General features: G+C 45.6%; 2 protein-coding genes across 3 annotated transcripts in view; one reads left to right on the top strand and one right to left on the bottom strand.

The window, feature by feature from the left end:
• Positions 1–10392, bottom strand: part of GNPAT (glyceronephosphate O-acyltransferase) — a 45660-nt gene extending 35268 nt beyond the window's left edge. For both annotated transcript variants that reach the window (XM_019549895.1, XM_019549896.1), the window contains exon 1: positions 10264–10392. In XM_019549895.1, the coding sequence (XP_019405440.1) occupies positions 10264–10302 (39 nt within the window). In that variant the 5' untranslated portion in view covers positions 10303–10392. The remainder of the gene's footprint in view (positions 1–10263) is intronic.
• Positions 10393–10448: 56 nt separating this feature from the next.
• On the top strand, positions 10449–25279 carry CUNH1orf131 (chromosome unknown C1orf131 homolog). Its single transcript, XM_019549897.1, has 7 exons — positions 10449–10610; positions 11518–11870; positions 20191–20247; positions 21455–21550; positions 22486–22572; positions 23503–23555; positions 24816–25279. The coding sequence occupies exons 1-7, from the start codon at positions 10550–10552 to the stop codon at positions 24943–24945; spliced, it is 837 nt and encodes a 278-aa protein (XP_019405442.1). The 5' UTR covers positions 10449–10549; the 3' UTR covers positions 24946–25279.
• The last annotated feature ends 207 nt before the right edge of the window (positions 25280–25486 follow it).

Here is a 25486-nt window from a genome sequence, read left to right as displayed (position 1 = left end):
GCTTGAGAGACAATGGCAGTAGGTCTAAAAATAGCTCCCTCTGAATGACCGAACCATCAACACCAACACCTTGACAAAGACCCAGCCCTTGGAACCACCCTCAGAGTTCAAGAAACAAAGGATGAGGCAACCCACCTTTGTGCCAGGCTGCACATGCTAAGTAAGAACACCTGGAACCCTCAGGAACAGAACTGACCTTGTCTGGACAGGCCTTCCCCATAGGAGATCAGAGGTAGTCTGCCCCATAAAAGGTGGTAGTGAAGACTGACTCCTTGGGACACCCTCTCCATCTGGACCAGCACCATGCCACACCACTTATCCACCCAGAGGCCTTGCCAGCAACCCCACTCTGGACAACAGCTACTGGACAAAGACCCCTTTCTAGCCTGGATAGGTAGCTATTACCTCCACCCTCTCTTCAACCAAGGACTTGGACTCTGTTTCTCTTCCCTACCTGGACTCCAACCCTTCCATTGAGTCTCTTTCTTCTGCTGCCATTGTGAATATGTGTGTGCATGTGAACCAATAACTTCATGTGTCTGTGTAGCATGTTGTCTGTTTAATAAACCTGTTATTTGGACCCCTGAGTTGGGTTTTGCTTTACTATGGTTCAGCCCTGCTCCAATCTCTGTTCCTTGCCCCTCTAACTTCTGTCTCATTTCTCCTTCTCCTGCTTATGACTCATTGCCACTGCCAACACCTGTCCTGAGCTCCTCTCTGCCTCCAAACCCCCCGTTTCTTTGCCACTGTCTTATCCCCACTGCCTTTTCCCCTGGGAAACCAGGTTTCTGCCTCAGTTTCTTTCCTGGCTATCTCCTCCTTGCCACCAGGCTTTCCCACCACCACCCCGCCTTGCACCAGTGACCTCAAGTAACCCTGGGGCCACTTGATCTTAAGTAAACCCAAGCCTTAGTTCCTCAGCTAGCTTCTCTCTAGTCCAGTGGTCTCCAAACTTTTTTGATCACGCACCCCATCAGTAAAAAAATTTTGAGTATGCACCCCCAATATATGTATATTTATATAAATAGAAATAGTAATAGAAGTTCTAATATTTTCTTCCCGCACCCCAATGGATCATCTTGCACACCCCACTTTGGAGACCACTGCTCTAGTCCACCAGTTCTAATCCTGTTTCTGGTAACTTTTACTCCCTATACTTTAATTCTCTCTCTCACCTTTACCTTCCCCCAAGTATCCCAGGTACCCCAAGCACACATATACACACTGTACCACCCAAGTTAGGAACTTACCTGTGTGTATGTGTAGGTGGGTTGTACGTGCATGAACTGGTGAATGTGTGCGTGTGTATATATACATGTCATTGTACATGATATACAAATTAGTGATCTATGTATGTGTAGTGAGTGTGCAGGTATGGGCAACTGATTTTTGTCTAACTTCTGGGGTGTATAGTGTATGTGCTTGAATTGGTGATAGGTATGCATGTGCCTAGGCTGGTTTGGATGTGCATGTGCCCGAGTTGGTAGAGTGTGTGCGTATGTGTGCACGCGCGCATGCACATCTAATTGATTTGTGTGTTTGTATATGTGCAATTATGTCAAACTCTACTGTTTAACAGCGCAATATTGAGATCCTGAGAGTTAGCCTGACCCCACAGGGCAACACATGAGCCCCAGACTAACCCTGTTCTGTGTTCAGGATGTCACTGGGTCAGCCTATATGACACATGCAGTGCACAGCGGTAAAGCTGGCACTTGCAATCATTCCAGCAACCCCTGGGCTGGCTCATACAGCTTCATAGCCCATATGTTTGACACCCCCAACATAATGTCTTTGTGCTGTTTTTTCTCTCCCAAGATGCAACCATCCCTGGTTTCAAACACACAAAATTATATTAAACCAGATTAATAAAAAACTCTCCAAACCTACATTTAAGATTTGTTCTGTCCTATCACCACAAGACCTAATTTCCCCACCCCCCCATTAGAAAGAATTTTAAAGTACAAACAGGTTTTGAAAGTCATTAAGGATCAATCTTTTCACAGTTAAACAATGGGTGTAGACTCAAGCACTCTTGAAATCAACTGCTTCAGCTACATCCAGGGAATGATGCAAGTCCAACAGTACAAACACAAACGATGAAAGATCAATTCTTCCACAAGAGCTGGCTGCCATCTTCCACACTAGTTCCTCTGGCTCATCCCCAGACTGAGCCTCTGCCAGCTTCCTCTCATCCAAATTTCAGAGGCAAAACACCACTAGGCAAGTTAGGCAACTGGAAAGGATTGCAAACACTTTGAAAGAGAAGAATATAATTCAGAAGGAACTTGATACATTGAAGAGCTGAGCTAGAGACAATTAACTTGAAGTTCAGTGCAGATAAACATAATGCACTACATCTGGGTAGAATGATTGAAAGCACAAGTGGGAATTAACTGGCTGGGTGGTACCTCACAGAGAAGGGTCCAGAGGTTTCGGCTGGTCAGACTCAATGGGTCAACAGAAATGCAGTTGCAAAAAAGCCGATGCAATTTTGGTCCTCATCCACAGAATTATTAGGTGTAAGATATGGAAGGTGATAATGCCATTCTACTCAGTGCTGGGGGGCCTCATCTAGAATATTGTGCCCAATTCTGAGCTCCACCTTTTAAGAAGAATGTGGAGAAGTTAGAGAGGGTCTAGAGCAGGGGCAGGAAAATCTGGCTCACCAGGCCATCCTATCTGGCCCACGGCTGCCTCTTTGAAAGCCAGTGGGAGGCATGGGGTTTCAGAGGTTGGGCACCATCGAACTGGGTGGGCTTTGCGTCTCCACCTCCGTGGGGCTCCCAGCACTCCAGCTTGGAGCCCCATGTGGAGGCACCGAGGGCAATGGTGCTTGACTGGACAGCTTGTGAGCTGGGAGGCGAGTTCCTGCCTACAGAGCTAGAAACCCCACGTGGAGGCAAGGAGCCAGTCTGACCCAGTGGCAAACACTCCCGGCTATAGTACCGGGAACCCCACATGCTGACACACAGCCAGCCCAGCTGGCCTGATGGTGCCTGTGTGGGTCCCCCTGCCACAGCCCCCATTGCTGATGGCAGCAGCAGCAGGCAGCAGGCACTCATGGCCCATGGCAGGCAGTCACCTGGCAGTGTGCGGCTCCAGCTGAGACCTGGGAGCTGCCTTCAGCCCAGACCAGACTGGCTCTGTGCCAGCACGTGGGGCTCCCAGCACTCCAATGGCAAGCTGCAGGTGAAGGCATGGAGCCAGGCCGGCCAGCCAGCCTGCTGGTACATACTCTCAGCTGCTGTGCTGGGAGCCCCACATGCTGGCACAGAACCAGCCCAATAGCATGTGGCTCCTAGAAGGAGACCTGGGAGCTACACGTGGTGGCACATAGCCCACCTGGCTTGATGGCACACGGACCGGGAGCCATGAGGAGTCACACACCCTTGGGCCACGGCGGCTCTGTGCTGCCATGTGCGGATCCTGGCTCTCCTTCTTACAGATCAACACCTCTTTTCTCAGTTTGTCTTGTACAATATGACAGTGCATGTTACATTCAGTTGTTCTATTCCATGTAGCTGGTTGGCTACACGTCCTGACCTCAGGCACCACTATAAGAACTCAAGCAATCTTACCTAAGCACTGAAGGAAGGCAGTGTTCCTGCTGCACACAATAGCCAACAGGCACTTTCCAGGTTGGCTGGAGACTGTTTTGTAAGTCATGTAAGCAATTCAATTACATATTTCAAAATGCATAAGTTAATGACTGCTATGAGAAACAGGCACCACAAGACACTGGAACACAGAAGCAAGCAGGAGCTTGCTACTTCAGCTCCACAGGACCTCTGCTAGGGCCTGGATGAAATTCACAAGGGAGCTCCATGATCCCAGGATACCAGTATGGAACCAGGGAGAGATTCAGGGTGTAGACACATATAACACTTAAACCAGTTTAAATGCAGTTTAAACTACAAGCATCCATATGTACAAGTCAGTTTCGTTGTTAAAACCTCCTGAAATGTTTCAAAAGCAAACCTGGATAACGAGGTATTATTTCAAACTGGTCCTCCATGAACCAGTTCAGTGTTATGTGTGGACACCAAGGTTTCAGTAGTGACTACTGCAGGTGTGGGCAATTGAGCGGGAGGGAATTTTGGTGAGTTTCTGCAGGCTGGGTCTGCCGCTTTCCCTCCTCCCACAACAGTTCACCAAAGTTTCCTAAGTGGCTCTGTCCAAGTCTCGAATGGGGCCACGGGTGGGCGGGGAGCAGCATCTGGGGGTGGTACAGGCAGGCAGGGCCAGGATCTTGGGGCGGTGACAGCATGGGACCGGGGCCCAGGGCAGAACCATAATCTGCTCCCCACATGTCCCTGCTTGTGGAACCGGTGCCTGCCCCAGGCCTTGGCCCTGTGCTGTCACCACTGCAAGATCCCAGCCCCACCCATCTGCCCTGCTGCCTGCCTGCCTGTGGCCCCCATCCCATCGGCTCAGCCACATGCCCTGCCCTCAGGGGTGACTGAGGGGTAGATGGGCTTGTGCGCCCAAGGCAGTGGGGCCAGGCCAGATGGCAACAGCAACTGGAAAGAGGTGCCACCACAAGGGCTGCTAGGAAGTAAGTCAAGCTGTCACACTGCCCCAGCCTTGTGGCTTGCCCGGAGGCAACGGGACTGGCTGCATGTACCATGGCCCGGGCTGCCCACGCCTGGGCTGGGCAGAACTGAGGGACCAGCTAAAGGTGAGGCAAAATCCTTTGGTGGGCCAGATTCAGTCTATGGGCCATATTTTTCCCACCCCTGGATCCTCCAGACATCCCACAATATGCTGCACCACAAAACCCCCCAACCCCTGCATGGTAACTGGCTCCTCTGGTACATAGCCAGAACTCAACTGCTCCAGCCTCTATTGCCTGTACTTGACTACAGTTCACAGCAGCCCAGGTTGATTTGAAGAGCAGGGGGACAGAGAGGGGTGCAAGGCAAAGTATGGAGGGGTGACCAGGTTGGGGGTAGAGGGGTTGCTGCCTGGAACCCTGTTTCTGGGTTCCCAGGAGGAGGGGGACTGTGACCTTGGTGGGTGGGTGCACTTTTAACTGTAAACACCCATCAATTGCTGGGTGAGGGAAAACTGAGCCACTGAACAATGGGCAATTAATATCACAGAATGGCTGTCAATGGAAGGTAGGGCAGGTTTCTACCTTACAGAAACTAAATCAGAGATTAATTCCATGGTGGTCAATGCAAATCGGTCCATTAAACATTGTTTCTCAAACTCCATGCTGTACCCAACCCACCCTGCACATACATCTCTACACAGCTACTAGCAATGCAAGTTAATTCAGTGGCTTCCAAGCACCCCTCCACACTCACCTAAGCAGGCTCTGGCATCCTCACCACTCCACTAAGTTACCCTAGGACTCCACTAAGTCATGCCACAGATTGGGATCAGTTGAAGGCAATGGAAGTAACTGAGTGGCTTTGTTGAGAAAGTCCTTTTAAAGCTTCAGCAAAACACAGAGAAAGAAAGACAGAGTGGGGGAAGGGGAAATTATTTTTTTCAGAAACATACCTAGAAACTTGATAACTTGGCCAAAAGCTTCTGCTAATTTGGCAGTGGCTATGAGAAGGTTAGAGCTCTAGCTGTGGAGCTGCAGGGAGAGGGTGAGTGACACTAATGAATGGACTCCACCACCCTTCCATGAGGCCAGAGGGACAGAGGGCCTGGAAGCCAGGGTCCCCATGTTTCCATTCTGGTGCAGATATCGGTTTCCTTGTTTAAGGCATCTGCCCCAATTCTGGAGGGTTTGGTTTTCAAGAAAAGGTGTGATATGTAAGCAAATATGATGCATTATATCCACCTCACACCCAAAGAACTTTGTTAACGTGGATTCAAGGATGCAAGCACTCACTGATGCCTTGTGCTCCTCTTATATTCAGCCACCAAACCTTGATCCAATTTCTCTGATCCCCAACTTAGTCCACAGAGTCATAGAGAGTCACAGCACTTTTCCTCGGATTCTGGTAAGCAGTAGAAAATACCACACCAATGACACTGCTCAGATTACAGTAGGAGCCACCAGACTGCATGAATAGAAGTGCTAATTTTGGACTGTGCTGGGAACGCAGAGAATGGCAGGGTGGTTTGGGAGAAAGGTTAAGATAGTAATACATTTCCAGTTCCTACTCCAGTACTCACAAGGGTAGAGTTGGAAGTGCCATATTACTTTTGCACTTCCTGCTTCTTTCCAGAATTTTGAAAATTCAAGTTTTCTGTTCTGGAAGGACCTGTGGAGCACAAAACAGTACCAAGACTCTACCATCTCAACTGCATCTTACAGAGAGAGAGCGAGCGCACGCATGCACACATTTCTAATGGAAGTGAGGAGGGTAAACCAACTGCAACACTGCCATGAGTTTAGGTATGCCAACTTTGGTGATTTTGTCAGAAATCACAATATTTGGTTTTAATAAGGCTGCAACTCCTGGTTTCACATTATCGCAAGACAGCAAAATTTTAAAAGTTTCTAGTTCTAATGGTTACAGAGAAAATGCAAAATCTAGCTGTATTTTTGAAAGGGGTGGTCCATATCCTGGTACCTGAATACCAAATGTTGGCAATACGCGTGCACTGACAGAGTTTTTGGGGGCTGATACCGATAGCTGATATTTAAGGAGGCATATCATAGCCAATACTGAGCTGATACAGCTGCCTCCAGGTGGTAAGTCTATTGCAGTGGAAGGGGGAGGGAAGGGGCATGGGGGGCAGATCAATGCCCCTACAGTGAGGGGGGGTGGGGGCAAGGGCAGGCACCTCGCTCCCAGTGTCACTGCCACCAGCCACCCGACACAGCCTAGGTTCTTCCTGGCACATGAGTGGAGATGGGACATGGAACCGGGCTGTGCCTGGCAGCACAGGGCTGGGAATGGAGCTGCAGTAAAATCTGGCATGGCTGTAGCCACCTCCCAGAGCCACCAGCGCACACTCCAAGCCCAGCCCCTGCCAAGAAGAGCCCCATGCAGCCCTGGCTCCAGCCCACCTGCCCTGCACAGATCTGGGGGTCACCTCCAACCACCACCACCCTCCTGGGGTGCAAGCAGTGGAAGGAGCCACCCTCTCCTCAATGAGCTGTGCCTCTATCCTGCGCCCGCGCCCCCGCCCCCTGGGCAGTGCCTGCCCCCACCCTCACTGCAGGGGCATTGGTCTGCCCCCCTCATGCCCCTCCCCTTCCGACATACTAGCTGGAGGCAGCTCTCCATGCTGCCAGCTCTGCTCCATGTTGCGCTGTGGCTGCGCACAGCATGGGCATTTATCGGCCAAATTATTGGCCCCATCAGGCTGATATCCAATACAGCAAATTTTCTTCATATTGGTACCGATCTGATATCGGACTGCTGTATCAGCGCACCTCTAGTTGGCAATACTGTAATGGTAGAAGAAAGGGAATGCTAGGGTTTCCTTGGTATTTTATAGGCCCTCAAGTACCAGTGGGGGTACATCCCTGGAGGAAAAGAGCAAGGGAACAAGAAATCTCACTTTTAGTGACAAAGGGGGGGAAAAAAGACAAGAGACAAAGAGAGAAAATAGACTGATGAGGAATGGGAACAAAAATGATAGAGAGTGGGAAGATATTGCCAAAGGGTTGGATGCTGGAGACACAGGCACTAGTGGACAAGAAGGGCAAAGGAGTAATTACTGGGCTGAAAGAGAAGAGAAATGGAAAATCCTGACTGTCAATGGACTGTGAAGAGCAGTGGGAGCAGGTGACAGTACAGAGAAAAGGGGGTCATTGAGGAATACATAATGTGATAATGAGGTAGTGATCAATAAAAGCTAGGTTTGGTAATGATGATATTGAACAAGTAGCTGTTAAGACAGGACAAAAGGCAAATGAGAAGGTGAGGATAAGGAGGCAAAATGATCAGAAGGGATACCATGAAGGCTAAGGGGATGGAGCATGATGGATGATAGATCACTACAACATCAAGAGCATATAGAGTCCTACTGACTTCAGTGGGCCTCTACTCTAGCAGTGATACATGAATTAAACTACACAGGACTGTCATCACAGATGTAACAATATTCACTCTAAGGTTGGATTTCAATGTCCATTCCAGATAAATCTCTCACACCTCTTTTGGCTGAAGCTTTTTTACAACTGGTCTAACAAAGAGATACACGATTCTGTGCCCTAGGAAGGACTCTGAAAACAAACACGGTTTTGTGTTTTGGCCTTTTTTGACTTAAAAAGTTTGCACTAATTTAGTTAATTAGACCATGGGGGAAAATTATGTTTGGCTACTCCAAAAAACACTGCAACAGTCTTACAGTAAAAAAAAGCTGAAGTTGGAAATTTGACGAGTGAATAAGTCTATGTGGGCCAAAGAGACAGGGCATGTGCCACTGTTAAAAATATGCTGCTCAAGTGAATCACTTGAGCAGCCTATGTGGGACGAAATTTTTAATCCCACATCTCTATCTTGCATGTTACGCTATCCCCACCCACAACTTAATCCTGCCCAGGGGACGGATTTTTTTTAAATAAGCCAAGCCTGTTTCCACCATTTCCCACTAATACATTTTTTCCTACCAAGTTTCACCCGTGACAACATGCTTTTTTTTTTTTTTGGGCTCCTACTAGCAAGTCAGTGGGTCCAAGTAAAATCATATCCCCAAAGCAGAGGGGCACGTGAGGCTGCATCTATCTCCTATGCAGCCACCCCCAGGATCTTCCCAAAGCCCTGGGCCTGATCTAAAGTCCTCTGAAGTCAAAGGAACAGGGGGGGGCTTTAACAAGCCCTTTCACAGCAACATGACTCCCTTCATAGGATCACAGAAGAGGGAAAAGGACCTCACAAGGTCTGGTCCAGTTTCGGTCAAACTTGTCCTGCTAGCTTGCTCCCCCTTCTTACAGAGTACACAGATTAAGTGCCAAAACAAGCACTACACCACCATGACAGCTGAGAAACTGAGGACTTCAGCCAGTGGTGCTCAACCTTTTTAGACTCAAGACACCTGTTCATTAGATTTAAGGTGTTTCTTGTTAGACTCAAAGCCCTTGGAAAATGCAAACTGTTAGCTTTCACTTATTTTTTGAGTGCAAAACAAATACAATAAATAAATACTAGAGCAAATTCTTCCACAGCAAAGCCCTCCAAAAGGCTGCAGCAGCTCAGAACAGTTCAAGTCACCAGTGCTCAACCTCTGCCCGTGGGCAAGTTGTGGCCCATGGTGCTTCATCACCTGGTCCCCTGGGGCTCCCCATGAGTGCAGAAACGTGGTGGCAGGACAACGGTGGCAACCCCCCCACTGCCAAACCCCTGGACCTATGGGGAACCCCAGGCCCCACACGCCAGATCTGGTGCCCAATCCCACTGTACAGTAAAGTGTAGAGTCCACCATGAAATACATTAAATGGTAAAATACATTAAATGGTGGCTCATGGCTTTAACCACCTATAAAGTCCCAATCATGCCATGGCCTCCAGATGGCCAGACCCCTGCACTGCACAATACCCCACTAACAATGATAGGGACCAGAGCAAAGCTCCTACTAAGCAAGGCTTAAACTTACACTAGCTACACTAGGTTTAGATTTACTATCTTAGATTTAGGACTAGCTACCAGGCTTAGACCTCAGATACAATAGCAACATACACTACATGCAACCCCCGCTTAATATCATTTCGCTTTGCGCTATTGTGAGACCCTGTATTTGATCTCTAAACCCTGGCAACTCATGCAGCAAAAACGCTCATCGAGCATCATACAGGTGGCAGCAGGTTTCGCCTAGCGCTCAGTTTCCTGGGAACCAAGTAAGAGTGCCCAACGGGGGTTGCCTGGATTTTAAAATGGCACAGAGCTCATCCCACGTTCAAAGCCCTAAAAGGAACTTTTCCTGGACTTTTTCCCTCATTAAGCTTGTCCATGCTACCTGTTTGCCGACTTATGCCAACAAACAAGACAGTTAAAGCTTGATGTTGGGGGCAGCGCCAGGCCCCAGGACCCACCCCTTGCACATTGTGGATCGGTACCAGCCCCCCAGACCCACCCCTGGTACAACGGGGCCAGGCTGGAGCAGCGCCAGCTCCCCTGGGACCCTATGAGGGCGACCCCAGAGCGAGGAGAGCCACGAGGGGCCTGATCTTGATCCGGACCCTGACCCACACCCCGTCCCGCCGTCGTTCCGCTCCAGAGTGAACAGCGGCAACGAGAGGGCGACGTTCGTGCTGCCACTGCGCACGCGCACGAGACATGGGGTGAGGGTGACACCCCCAACGGCTGCACGCCCCCCCCCGGGGGGGCGTCGAACCCCCACACCTACCGCGTACAGGGGGGAACCTCGCTGCGGCCCCGCCGCCATCCTGCTTCCCACGCCGAGCCGAGCCCTAGCTGGCGGGAGCCGCGCGGCCTCCGCCTTCCCCCCGCGCGCCCATTTCCCCGCCCCGCTCCCCGCCCGGTGGCTGCCAGCGCCACGGGGGGGAGGGGTGGCCGCTGCCATCTTGGAGGCGACGGCGGCCGCTTGGGCTCAAGCGCTGCCCGAAGGCGTTCTCTGGGGTGCTGCGCGGGGCAGGGTGGGAGATAGAACGCCGGCCGGGCCGGGCCGGGTCATGGAGCAGAGCGCGTGCTGCGCCCGGCTGCACGCGGTGCTCGGCGCCCTCTACGACCTCGGTGCGTGAGAGCGAGCGGGACCCCGGCGAGTGCCCCCGGCAGTAGGGAGCATCCTCCCAGCCCCTCTTTGGCTCCCGGCTTTGCAGCCTCTCCTGGGTGGTGGGGGGCTCTGATCCGTCCCACCCGCTGTGCATGACCCTGCTTAGCTCCTGCCCAGCGGTGCTCTGCTGCCTCTTACTATGCCGGGGCCTGTATGGCCCTCATCACACTGCCGTGTATTGCGGGCACGGTAACGATCATACAGTGAATGGGTGAGTCGTGCAATAAACATAGACAGGCCATATAGGCACGATAACGATCACACGGTGAACGGGTGAGTTGTGCAGTAAATGTAGACTGGCTGCAGGGGCAGAGTAATTATCGCAAATGGGTGGCAGAGTCACGCAATAAATGCAGAAGGGCCCTGTGGGCACAGTAACAATCACATAGCAAAGGGTGAATCCTGCAATAAATGTTGACAGGCTATACAGGCACAGTAATGATTGCACGGTGAGCAGGTGAATCGTGCAATAAATGTAGTTTGGCCAAATGGGCACAGTAGTTATTATCTCATCATTGACAATGGAATTGCACAATAAATAGGACAGGCCACACATGCACAGTAACTATCACACCATAAGAATGACTAGCTCAGAAAAAAAGCCAACCAGCCAGAAAGTTAGTGCTTGGACACGCATAAGAAATCAGTTGCAGGTTTCTAGCCAACTTTCATTTCTATCTAGCTTAGCAAAGCAAGGCCCTAGATAGACGCTTCAGTCCCTCATTATTGTGCCATATCTGTTATAGCCCGTGTGTCAGTTGGCTACAAAAACCAAGGGTAGAAGGTAAAATAGCTGGAAGTAATTAGTCTGCTTATTAGGTAATTTAATGAGAAAACATTAAAAAATGGTTGGGTTTTGAAATACAGGGGAAGAGTCTACAAAGAAAACCGAGAAGGAAGGGAGGAAGAAGAAAAAGACAAAGGATGAGGTTGGATTGGAGCTAGCCAGACCTGTCAAAGAAGACACCATTTTACCTCCCGCCTCAGTGACCTCTGGCAAGAGGAAAAGTGCTTCTCATTTTTTCAAAGGCTTAAAAGATGAAATAGAGAATGAAGCTGTTTGTTCCAGTGGGGCCACCCCAGCATCCAGTAGCCCTTATGCTGTGCCACCCACATCAACCCACCCGGGAAAGGTGACAGATGTAGAAGTTGTGACATTTTGTAGCTCGCATAAGAAGAAGAAACCTAAGCCGGAAATGGCTGAAGATCATGGCTCAAAGGTAGTGGGGTCAGTCAGCTGATATGAAACATAAGATCATAAGAACTGCCATTTACTGGGTCAGGCTGTAGATCTGTCTTAGCCAGTGATCTGTGTCCCACAGTCCTGGTGCATGCCTATCTTGAGCCTTCCAGGCTGCAGACCTTTCACATCCTCCACAACAACCTCTTATTGAGGTTCTGGCTGTGCTATTCTTCTCACCTTTTTATTTACCTACTCCCCATCCATAGCCCCACCAAGTCCAGAGACCTCCTGGTCAACCTCTTTGAGGCCTTAGCTAAACTAACCATCTATCTGGCCAGAAAGGAGGATCCAGCTGGGTGTGCCCACCCACCCCCTGTCTGAGCCCATCTTCCTGTCCCTAATGTGGCCCCATCTGTAGGCACAGTTTCACTGGGCAGTGTCCATTGACTCCTTAGACTTGTTTGGGGGCCAGTAGGTGCTGGCTGGTGTGCTCTGCTCAGTGCTGCCTCCTCTTGGGGCACTTATTTTAAATCTATGACACCCCCACTCCCATCCCTGTTTTCACTTTTGTTGTCTCCCGGTGTCAGTTGATGTAAAATTAATAACCCCTCTTAGTAACAGTGGGGGTAAACAGTTTTTCTGTGAGCTCATGTCTGCAGCTCTGTATCCAACAGGCCTGTGTCACATAGTGGCAGGCAGTCAATGCTGAAAGGGAAAGTGAACGAGGTATGGCCATGGGTTAAAGGACAACTTGAAATAGTAGGGCAACTTTCAACTTTTTCAGGCTCAAGGCAACCCTTGTTTGATTTAAGGCTCCCCTGAGAAAATGCAGCCTCTTAGCTTTCCTTCATTTTTTGACTGTGGAAAATAATATAGGTGTTCTTGTTTAGAAGAGACTCCAGAAAGCCTGCAACAGGACATAATATTTTTGACACTGTAGATTTTTATTCAAAATCTCAGTTTTTGTTGTGAATCTATGTAGATATTGGCACACATAACAATGCTAATATTGCACACCAGCCCATATTACTCATAAAAGGATCCCATGGCATCCCAGGATGCTGTGTAACCCTGGTTAGTAAGGAATAGACCAAGTTAAATCTATCTCTAGTAAGTTCTAGTGTCTTCTGTAAGTTTGATCTGTTTTGCCATAAAATTTACCAAGGTCATAAAAGTGTCTACATTTGTTAGTCTTATTATGATTACACAACAAGCTAGCCTTTTCCTTGCACACTGCAAATAAGATTATATATTTGCTACTTGTAATAGTTTATATTCGTGTTTCATGTGGGAATTTGTCCATTTTTTTAATTTTACATCCTTGTCTTATATATGTAGGAGATAGAATGTGCATGCAATTGAATTATCGCCATTGACTCTATTAAGGTTTATTAGATGGAATGCACATAATAGCAGACATTTATAAAGCCACCTAGGAGACCTGGGCCTTCTGTTCCTATTGCAATTAATCAGAATTGAATTCTAAAAACATACCCTGGTTGGTTTCCCTCTGTGAATTACAAGACATCTCCTTCAATATGATAGTAAAGTTAAGCAAGTGTAGGTCCCAATTTAAGGAACTTGCTTAAACAAATTTATAAGACTTGGAACAAAAAATAACCTGCATATAGGATTATATACGTAGGGAAGGTGAACTTGCCAAATGACAAAAGTATAAACAAAGCCCAGCCCATCTGATATTAAAGTTTATTTATGCCATCAGCAACTTTCTAAGTGATTTGTTCAATAGATAGATGCTTGTTACTTCCAGTCGAAAGTAAAGCTTTGCATAGATCTTAATACAGAACAGCAAAGATAGCTCTAATGTACCACAGCTGAAAGAAGGAGGGAAATCTGTTGGCTACCTCTTATTCTGAAGGTACACATGCAGTGGCGTGTTCTGTGTTTTACCAATCAGCTCTGCTCTGATCAAGTGAGCAGATATGAGACTGCATAAGAATCTTGCTCTCTGAAACTACAACCTTTTAAAGTCAATAATACATGGTTTGCTAATTCTGGAGAGTCAGACAGCTCAAGAGGTTGATGTTGTAAAACAGTGTTTCTCAACTCGTAGGTCATGACCAAAAAGTGGGTCGCAAGAATATATGAAAGGGCTGTGAACAAACTTTAAAAATGGATTCTCCATTAAAGGAGAAAACTGTGGGAAACCACATGTTTCCCCTGGCAGGCTGGCAGAGTTCCAGTTTGCAAGGAGCTGGTTGGGGCTAGGAGGAGCAGGAGGAGGGCAATCAGGCAGAGATGCCACGTGCATGTGCATGCACACACATGCATGTGGTAGCCGGGCAGCATGGAGAGCAGCTCCTCACAGATAAGTGTACAGGTGCAGGGAGGTTTCAGGCAACGTTTTGGGGGAGCATAGGGCGGGCACGTGCCCCTCCCCAGATTTGTGCATCCACAACAGGCATGGGGCTACAACCTGTCCAGACCAGCATGGGCAGGAGTCACTTTTGCAGCCCAGCAGGCAGGATGCAGCATAGAAGGACAGAGTGGGGCAGTGAGACTTGTTGCTGCCACCACTGCTGGGACCTCTGCACCAGCTGTGCCACTCACAACACAAGAAGTAATGGACGGGGGGAAGAGGAGGGGGAGCGCCGCACTACCCTCATCTCTTCCTGCCACCAGCTGTTCACCCTCTACTCTGCCATTGTGACTCAGTCACTACCACCGCTGCTGCTCCCCTCAGTTTGCAGCTCTGCACCAGAGGGTATGTGGGATGGTGGGCAGTGTGGGCAGCCTGAGGGGAGCAGTGCCGACAGCTGGGCCATGGCAGCAGGGTAGTCACAGCCCAATGTATAAGTGGCAGGAGGAGGTGAGGGCAGCACGGAACCCCCCCTCCCGTTACTTCTTACACTGCCAGCGGCACAGGTGTCCCAGCAGCAGCAGCAACAAGTCTCACTGTCTTGCTCTGCCCTCCCATACTGGGCCTGCCTGCTGGGCCACAGAGGTGACTCCTGCCTGTGCTGGTTCAGCCAGGCTGCAGCCCCATGCCTGCTGTGGGTGCACAAATATGGGGGACACGTGGCCCCTTACACCCTCCCATACACCCCACCCCACACACCCAGCCCGTGCCCCCCACGCTGGGGGTGTTGGGTTAGAACTGAGGGGCACCGGCAGGGCTGGGGGTGGTGAGGAGCTGTGGGTTGGGAGTGAAGGGTACTGGCAAGGCCAGGGGTCTGTTTTGTACGTAAGCTATTTACTGGGTTGGGACTGGCCATTGATGTTTACAAATAGGTCCTGGTACAGAAAAGGTTGTAAAACACAAAGTCTTTCAAGCCATTGGCTCAACTCCAGGCTAGGTTTGCAGTTGTCTGGCGATGTCAATCTGTTTCTAATAAGCATTCAAATCCTTCAGACTGCCATCACATAAAGCTTTAACTGGCTTGCTTGTTGGCATAAGTCAGCTGAGAGGCAGCAATTGATTGAACCTAATGACAGAAAAGTCCCCTTTTGTTAATTAGAGTTTCAAACCTGGGATAATTCTCTGTGCCTTTTTTAAATAGTGTATGTTGCCACTGTATCTGAGGTCCACACCTACTATCAGCTTTGCCCTGGTTCCTATGGTTGTTAGTGGGATATTGTGCAGTGCAAGGGGTCTGGCCACCTGGAGGCAGGTTGGGACTTTACAGGTAGTTGAAGCCATGAACCACCATTCATAATGTATTTTGTGATAGACTCTATGTTTTACTTCTCTTTTTCTAAGAACCTCTTTAGATTTACTTTTTATTCCCATCTTCTAATACAGTCTTCTAAGTGTTTCTGGTTTTCTGTTGCAGAGCCTCTGGCAAATGCATGTTCTAGAGTGATCTGAAAGTGATCCATGTTTAGATAGGTGAAGTCTGAATTTCCATACCTGAGCTTTTCCAGTTAAGGGATATTTGAGTTTGGCATATTGTTTAGCTCAATGCAGAGGGCAACTAGGACATGAAATCTGGGTTTGAAAGTTTCATAAAAAATGTCCAGATTTTGAACCCAATGGGGATTGAATCAAGGATTCTGGCTCAGCTCTAGTTAAATAGTCGTATACAGCCCCTACCTCCTCCAGAAAAAAAGTGATCAGGAGGAGAATGCTTTCAAATATGTGAAGCTGAGCAGACACCACAGTGAAAGAGTCTCAAGTTTTCAAATCCAGAATGCTCATGACTACTTTAGAAGGTGGTTGAGGATGGGTCTAAAGAGGTGTTGCTACACTTTGACACAGCACCTCCCAGATTGCCAAATTCAAGAATACCAGCACACAAAACAACAGAGTAAACAAGTGATTCTGCAAGATCTGTTACCAATCTGGAATATGCAAGCTTTCAGTGTTTATGTAACCCGGTCCCAAATGAGGGCATCGTGCACATGTACAAATAGCTCTGTACAGGCAACCCCGCTTAACGCTCTTAATTGGTTCTGGGAAAACCGAGTGTTAAGTGGAACCGCGTTAAGCAAAACTCATTTCCCCATAGGCATTAATGTAAATAGAAATAATTGGTTACTGCTGCTTCTTGCCGTAGCTTCTCACCATCTCTGCCGCGTCTCCTCACCCCTCTGCCTGCCTGCTGGCCACTTAGGTCCCATGTGCCAGCCCACGGCCCACACTCCTGCCAGCTCCAGCACCACAGGGCCCTGCACTCACTGCTTCGCCCTGCCACTGCTTCTCTCCACCCTGCCGCCCAGCAGCTGCTCTGGCCCCATGTGCCAGCCCACGGCCCGTGCTCTTGCTGGCTCTGGCACTCTGGCAGGGGCCCCACACTTATGCTTGCCCCCCACTTGCTGCTTCTTGCGGCCACCACTTCTCCCCACCTCTCCCTGCTCCTGCTACTCCGCCCTGGCCCCTGCTGGCCCTGGCCCTGCAGCGCCAGTGCGGCCCCGAGCTTATGCCCACTTGCTGCCACTCACCGTTTCTTGCTGCCGCTGCTGCTTCACTGAGCACTATAGTGAAACTGGCTCAGCACTAAGTGAAATCTGGTATTAATTTAAGTGAGCGCTATGGTGAAATAGTGCTAAGTGAAACCGTGTTAAGCAGGGGTTGCTGTATCTTGACAAGAGCAGAAACTTGCATGAAAATAGGTCATGACATTTGCTGGTACAGTGTTACCTGCTTGCCGGTTTGTTGTGCTGTGGATGATGCCATCTTGCTGTCTTCCTCTTTTTCCATTCCTCAGAGTTGTGCTGGGGTTGCAAGAGGTGGTTGAGTCTACAGCCTAAGGTCAGCCAAAAGAAACCTCTTGCATGTGCCATCAGTACATCAGTCTGCTTGGTGAAAACATGTGGTCATTCCTGGTAATTGCTCCTCAGCTCACTCTCTCCCTTGAGGTCCACAAGAGTCCAAACTTTGACAACTTTTGGAAGTACTGCAAGACTTTCCTGTTTGGGCAGGCATTTAGCAAAAAACCTATCCCAGGATGTTATTTAGTGGGTCTCTTCTATTTTGATATTTTAGCTACCTGGTTATTCTGTTCCTGTTGTAAACTGCCCTGAGCCTTTGTTGGAAAGAGCAGCATATAAATCACACAAACAAACCAACCTTTGAATACTGAGGCATGTTAGCAGGATCATACGGGGAAGCATCTATTATTGCTACTTTTCCTGTGCCAGTTCTCTGAATTAATGGAGTTCTACAGGTGCCATAACTGCCAACCAAACACCCAGCATACACACCAACTTTATCTTTGCAATAAGTTACGCAAAGCTGAGCCAGTGTAAGGCCTCCTACCAATGTGTATTAGTAGGTTACCCATTGACGATGGTGAAGCACTTGTGCCTCACAGTGTTTTTTGTAAGGGTGGAAAATACTGTTTATCCTCATTTTACAGAAGTGGCTCACAGAGATGTAAAGTTACTTGCCCAAGGTCACTCAGGGGGTTTGTGGTGGAGCAAAAACTTGGATCTGGATTTCTACAGTCCCAGGCCAGTGCAGTAACTACTAGGGCACCTATACACGTGCTCTGATATGATCTGATGAGAAAATGTCAGAGCGATCTAGTCAGAACGCCCCAGTGTGCACAGCGTCTTGTGTACTCAGTGTCCCCACATTTCAAAATGACAGCGGGGGTGCTTTAATTAAAGCTCATTGAATGAGTTGATCTGCTCTCCGTGCGTTGCATAGTAGAGAAGATGTAGTTTTCATGGTTTTCCTTTTGGACAACTAACAATAAACTAATGACATAGTATTTTTTGATGTAGGTTACATTTGGGACCTGTGACTGTTGACATTACTTTCAGATCTTTTCTAATGTATCATTTATGTTGAGGATATATAGATAGATATATCTGTATCTATCTAAATGAATTTGCATGCAGCTATGAATTGGGTATTATCCTTCATAGTCCCGTCTGTAAGTACTGGTACCACTGGGTCTGTTATAAGAGGAAAAAAGGTAATTTCAGGTTTTTGTTCTTTTCTTAGTTTCTTAGTTTTTAGTAGCAATTGCAATAAAAGGTGGTAGAAATATGTCAGATGAGGTGCTTTTCACATGTGGTATGTTTCTTCTCCTTCCCCTCTTGACACACAGCAAATACATCTGAACTTTTAATGTTAATCTGAATTGCATGGCATACACTTCACCTAATAGCTGCAATGCAAATTGGCTGATAGCTCCAAGTCAAATGTATATAAATATTTAAAGAGAGATTTAATTGTGTGATACCTGTTGCACTTAAAGGCAGGTTTTTAAGTGCTTTAAGAATTGACACAACACTCAGTTGATTAATAGCAGAAAGGCTTGGTTTAATAACTAACAAGCTATAAAACTAAAAATGACAGAAAAAGACTTTCCCAATCTCAAATGAGCTAGTACAGAAACTCCTAGTCCATGTAACTGCAGCAGTGTTTTCTCACCATTGCAGGTAGGGTAGCTAGTCCAGTCTTGCATGCAACCTTTACTCATGGGATGGGTGCAGGATAGCTTCTTGACCTTTCCTGGACTGTACAGCTTGCTGGCAGTTCTGTCTTCCTTTATACCAGGGGCAGGCAATTTATTTCGGGCGGAGGGCCGCTTTCTGAGTTTTGGCAAGCCATCAAGGGCCACATGACAGGCAGCCAGGGGCAGATAAATATTTATTTTCTAAATTTTTTAAGGGCTCTGCAGGCTGGATAGAATGGCCTTGTGGGCCACATCCAGCCCACGGGCCACATTTTGCCCACCCCTGCTTTGTACTGTCTAACTGTATAACTTCAAAGTATTTTTCCTTGATGGCTGGCCAATTAAAGTCCAAACAAAACAGGGAGGAAAATGGTGATGATCACATTACAATTGTTAAACTGCCTGGCTCTTGTTTTTGGATTTGACCAGGTGTGAAGACCTATGTTTCTCACAGCGACTGACTAGCTTGGCAATTAAATGTGATGGATCTTGAGTGGCCAAACAGGATGCTTAGAGGCATTGGTAACTGGACCTGCCTTTGGGTATTTTGTTTATCAGTGGGGCAAATTTGCAATAGCTTATGCTGGTGATGGTCTATTTACAAAACACCAGACAGACATTGAATGATTGAGACATTTATAATCTTAGACATTGGATACCTGTTTTGATAAATGTGAGACTGCCACATATAGTACAGGACATTTTTCATGTATTCAATGTACCTTTTACAGGTTTTGTTTAAAATGTATATTTAGTCTTTTTTTCTTCTTTAGTTGCTAGTTCAGCTGATATGTATATGTACTTTCCTTGTTACACTGGCTCAGCCTTTCTCCCTCTTGCATTCTTAGGTATATACGTGTGATGAGTGTGTCAGGTCTCTGCCAACAATTTTCCTTTTAGAGGAACCATCACTCTTATTATTTTATGGCATGGGTCTGGTATTGGGTGCCTCAAGATCCACACAGTCTATGCCCTAATGGGTTGCAACCATCACAAAGACTTGTTTTTTTTTCTTGTAGCAGTCTTGTCACCACAACCCAGTCATGCCAAAACCAATGTGTTGCATTTTTGTGCAAGAGACACTGTCCAAGCTTTTACAGCCAGCAATACTAAATTCCATACCTAATGTTGAATAGTGAAGGATTTTAAACCTGATTATTTTCATGTGTTATAATCTTTAGTCGTTAAAGACTACCAATATATGAACATCCAAGACAAAGAATAGTATGGATTGTGTATAGAAATGGTACTCGATACACTGTATAGTATTGTTCCTTACACAGATTTAAACTGTTTATATTGTACAACATGCCTCTGTGACTTACTCTTTCAATGAGTCAATCTGATCAAGATAGAAGAGATTTCTACTGAAAGGCTGGATACTCAGTCTCTCTTTTTAGCACCTTATTAAAAAATCTCTGCAATTGGTACACATTTTAAATGGCCGCTCATTGTTAGATTATATACAAGCATTTTCTTTTATTGTAGACTAAGATGCCTATCCAAGAGAAAACTGCAGATGGCCAAGAATTTAACTTAGAAAAGGTAAGCTACCATGATCTGTCAAACCCTGAATGTTTAATGTGTTTTCTATTTAGGAATGTTAGAAATGTTCCCAGGTAGTATATCCCAGAATATACAGTTTGGTGCAGGACATTTCGGAGAAGGATTATCTTGGCTGTTTTGAAGGGCAGCCTTCAAAGACAGGCTATCGCTGTTATTCCATAACCTTTTTTGCCAATGTGCTGGCAGTAACTTGTGAAGGGTTACTATATGTTAGTTCTTTTAAGGCTCTTTGGGTTCTCATGACTTATTATAATTTGGTTCTTTAACTGGCATCGTTTTATGCCTATAGATCTTGCAGATTTTTTTTAATTTGGTTTTTTTACAAATTCTGACACCGGTAATTGGGATTGGGTGTCCAGAGTACAAGAGGAAAGAATTTTTAGTGATATCTTTTTTTGGAAGGCAAGGTAGATTTGCACCTTATAGATTAACCAAAGTGCACATAAAACAAGCATTCATAAACTGAAGTTCACTTCATCTGTTCAATCAACTGTATAGTTGGGAGAGCTGTTGGACAAGGTTTCAGGCATCGAGTGCTCTTCCTCGGATCTAACTTAAGTACTAACTTTATTTCTGGTTTGTACACATTTTATATAGGAAATAATATCCGATAGCTTCATCGTGGATGTGTTATGGTTGCATAGATAAGGGAATAAGACTGTGAGCCTAAGGAGTAGGATGGAGTCCTACCCTGCTGAAGTCACTGGGAGTTTTACCACTAATTTTGATTTCATTTGCAGTTCTACCATAAACCTCTTGTGTTGTCTTGGGAAATCCAGTTAATTTCTCTGTTCAGTAGTTATTTTTTGTGAAACCCAGAAATACAGTCTTCTTTTTTGAACCACTTCCTTCCCTTTGCCTGTGAGCAGAGATTGATTGATAAGTTAATTTTACACATACGGATAGATGTTTCACAGTAGCACCCAACTAGATTTGTCTTATTTTATAGCATATTGATTTGTCAAGCATTTGTTGAAGTTTCTGCTGAAATGGTATTTCCTTTGTTTGGACCAACCATTGTATTAAAATAGGCCATATGTTTTAGAAATGTTTGCAATATTATGTCAGGTATCCAGGCTGTAGCCATATTGGTTTAGAGGAAAAAGCAATCAGGACTTGTGGTAGAGATGATATTTAGACCAACTAGATTTTTGCAAAAAAATTTAAATTTTGTGCAACATTTCAGGCCCGGCTAGAAGTGCACAGATTTGGAATAACTGGTTATGAGAAGAAAGAACAGCGGCTGTTGGAACAAGAACGCGCTATCATGCTAGGAGCTAAGGTACTATTTATTTATGTTTGGTCAAGACCTGTGTTGTGATGTTTCTCTTAAAAAGCCAGTTCTTTTCCCATTTGGGTCTTATCTACTTTCCACGATACTGTGGATGACTGATACTGTAGTTTTAAATTGTCTGAATACAAATCATGTACCATCTCAGCTTAGTCGTATTTCATTTCTGATGTAAAAAAACCTAAAATGACAGATTTAGTGCAGTGGTCAGCAACCTTTTTAAGGCTGTGGACTGGATTCACCCAGTTTGGGACAGAGGTGGGAGAGCAGGTGCTAAGGACTCAGCCACTACTGCTGTTTTTCCCCAGGCTGACAGGGGGAAGGCACCCACTATTGCTGTGGCAATGTATCCTGCAGCTAAAGCCCCTCCACCAGTGAATGCCACCAAAGCCCCGTGTCCACAGGATGGCTCTATAGGCCATAGATTGCTGACCCCTGATCTGGTGTCTTTTTTTGTTTAGCCCTTAACTAATCATTGGGACATAAGATTTCAACACTCCTATTCCTGCCCTCTCAATTAAGGGCTGAGAAAAGCTTTCCCTCTGCACTTCTGATTCTTTCAAGATGCCACCATTATCAAAAGGAAGCAAATGCTGAGCAGTTCACCATTCTGCTTCTAGAGTTTGTTTTTTATTTTGTTTGCTTTTATTTTTAACTTGGGGGTATGTGTGTGGAAACCTTTTTAGACCTTCTTTATACGTCATAAATAATCCATCCATTCACATCCCCCCAAAGGGGACCTAATCCCTCTTTCTTCCTGCCCTGGCCCCTGCTCCAAAAAGGTTCATAGCCTATGTGTTTGTTTTCTCCACACACCCCCCACCGCCCTTCCACCGTTGCAGGCTTCCCCCATCAAATATGTTCAGTTCTAGGAAGTGTTTATAGCTTTTGTGCAATGATATCTTTACTTGCCTGTTTCACTGCAGCCTCCCAAAAAAGAGTACATCAACTACAAGATTTATCAAGGGATTATCAAAGAGAAGAAAACAGTAAGAAAAGACGATAATAGGAAGGTTTGTATGAAATACTTCCTGTTTAAAAAGAACATGTAAGAACTAGTCCAGTGGCCTATTGGAAATTGACTAGTGTTTAGGAGTTGAACCTAGAGCTTACTATACCACTTACTCTCGTGAATGGTTGTTCCGGACTTCAGCAGAGCTATTTTCATCATTGTGGATTGTTCACAGGTATGACAGAGGTGCACGGTTAAGCATATATATGAAATTCAACTCCTCCCCTCCTAAAATCCACAAACTATTGAAACCGGGTCATTGGCATTAAGCCCTGGACAGGTGTTGTTTGAAGCACTCCAAACAGTGAGGAGATAGGCATGCATGTCCAAAGAAGCGCTTCAGAAATGAACATCAGAACATGAAGAGCATCTCTGAAGCTTTTCCTTTGGAAATCTGTGCGCTGGCAGCACATAGAACACCTGCAGCCCCTCTTCCCAGCAGGGCAGACAGACAATGAGTGCTCTCCTATGAGCTCAGCTGCCCTCAGGATCTTTCAAAGGCTGAGAGGTCTATAGGAATTCCTGCTTTCCAGCCTCCTTTTTGGAGAACACCTATGCCTTCACAGGCATTTTGAAGCATGTGGGGTGGGGTGGGGTGGGGTGAAGAACAGGGTTTTGCACCAGATTTGAAGTACTCTGGCTTCAGAGCACTTCCAATGCCTTTCTGTCCATGACCGTATATTTACATCTGAGAAAAAACATTTACTTTGGTGATTTTTTTTTTTTTCTGGCCATTGTCTACATACTTCAGACCAACTGGTATAAATCTGCACGAATTCATTGAGAATCTGGCTCGGTATTTAAATAATCATAATGTACTCAGTTTTTTACACTCAAAGTATGCAGGAGCCTTTTTGTTCAAGACAGTTGATTAACCAAGAAATTCTAATCATGTTCCACTGAAATACTTTTTTTAAAACTCTGATAACAGGAATATAAATCCCTTTCTCTCAAGAAACATAAGAGAAAAGGCCAGGAAGAGAGGTGAGTAACTTAAGCGTAACTGTATTTAAACTTCCGTAGTGAATTGTCTGTAATTAAATAAGCAAAGTCTTATGCCAGCGGTCAAACATAAAAAGTTCTTTCCGTTTTGAAATACACAATCCAGGGTGGATAAAAATCAGCTATTTTTAAAAATGATGTTTTTTTATTTGATTGAAGTTTTAGAAATAGGTCACACCAGGCCATGGACTATATTAGGGACCCCATCTTATGGGATTCCCAAAGACTCCTGTATAGATTAGTAAAGAAAATCACTCTACCGAATAAGACTCAGTGTTCAGTCTAGAAGATCCCATTGAACATCTCTGTGATGCTTAGTTTCAGTTCTCATACTGTGGATTTGTGTCTCCAGTGATCATAAGCAGACAAGGTTTTTTGGGTAGATGTGATATCTTACATTAGATCAACTAAATAGTTTGAAAAATTGTTCTTTGCAAGCTTTCTGGCACAAACACCCTTCCTCAGGCATAGGGAGAGTTTGTTGTCTCCAGAAATAACATCCTTGTTAACAGCAGTGTATGGAGATAAGAGATAACAGACCTGATTACCTACCCTTTAGCCCTACTGTCTCTGCAAGTTTGTGTACACACAGTCAAGCCCTTACCTTTCTCTGAAAGTGCAATTTCAAGAAGTTGAATGAATAAAGGATATCAAACAACAAGAATATAGTTTTTGTAGAAAACAATTATTAAATCAGGGCATCCTGACCAGTGATTTAAATGGATTTGATTTCAGTCATATCCACCCTGACAAAACCTCCTCACTGGGCATTTGGACTGTTTTGTACCTAGCACTTCAAAATCTCTAATGAGACAGACAATCTAACAATGCTTTAGCTCTGCCCTGGCTTGTCAAAAACTTCAGCATAGTCGTGTTATGCCGGGGTGTTACTTTTGCCCCTGAGGAAAAACATCTTGCATGATAAAAGGTAAGGAAAGCAAAATGCAGCTTGTTCAGAAGGTAAAATTACATCCTTAATTACAATGTAGCTGTTTCAGTGAAATTATTTACAGTCTAAGAGTCTTCATGCTTTCTGATTTTATTTACCTTGATAACTGCTGAGAAGTTAGTTGATAAGTTAATCATGCTTATACTTCTTTTCAGGATTCTTCTTTCTGTTTGCAATACCAAATTATTCTTTTTTCAAAATATTAATGATAAGATTTTTTTTCACCTTACTGAAGCATATTCTATGTTTGTTTGTTTAATATCATCTTTAATATTTCTGTTTTTGAAACTTAGGAAATTGAAAAAGAAAAAGTCAGCATCCAGTATTTTGCCTACAGGTCAAGTTGGAAAATTCAAAAATGGGACTTTGGTCCTTAGTAGCTGTGACATAAAGAAAATTAAATCCTCAAAAGTCATTAAATGAAATTAATAGGCCACATCACAACAGACAACATAAATAGCCTGGAATTCATTTTTCAACTAAAAATATCTGTGAACCGGAGATTTTTGGTGTCTCTTAATGCCTTACTGTTATTTCTAATACTAGTCTTATCCATCTTCCACTTTGCTTTGGGAAGAAAATGGCAAAACACTCTAACTTCATGAATTTTCACTAAGAAAAATAAAAGATTTTTTTAGTCCTTTAAAAAAAATTACACGGTTTTCATTGGTTAACAAAGATGTATATGAGAATTATTTTACTAGTTATTGTAAGATACTGTTTCCACAATATTTAAATAAATTATTTTTACTCCAAAAGTTTCATCTTGCTTTTTTAATATTAAACTGAAACTTTAAAAGGAAAGTCATGCCTCATTTTTCTGAATCTAGATTATCTTAAATAGTCACTTATGAGGCACCTAGTGAATCTCCTCTCACTGTAGTTCACAATCAAACTGAATTCATACCAGATTCCTTGTCCTGCAGAAGATGTGGTTGGAACAGTTTTTTATTTGATACCCTTT

Source organism: Crocodylus porosus, unplaced genomic scaffold (assembly GCF_001723895.1).
Source record: "Crocodylus porosus isolate Cpor-Errol unplaced genomic scaffold, CroPor_comp1, whole genome shotgun sequence".
NCBI classification, from domain to species: Eukaryota; Metazoa; Chordata; order Crocodylia; family Crocodylidae; genus Crocodylus; species Crocodylus porosus.
Note: the sequence above shows the minus strand (reverse complement) of the source record. Positions and strands in the feature narration are given on the sequence as shown.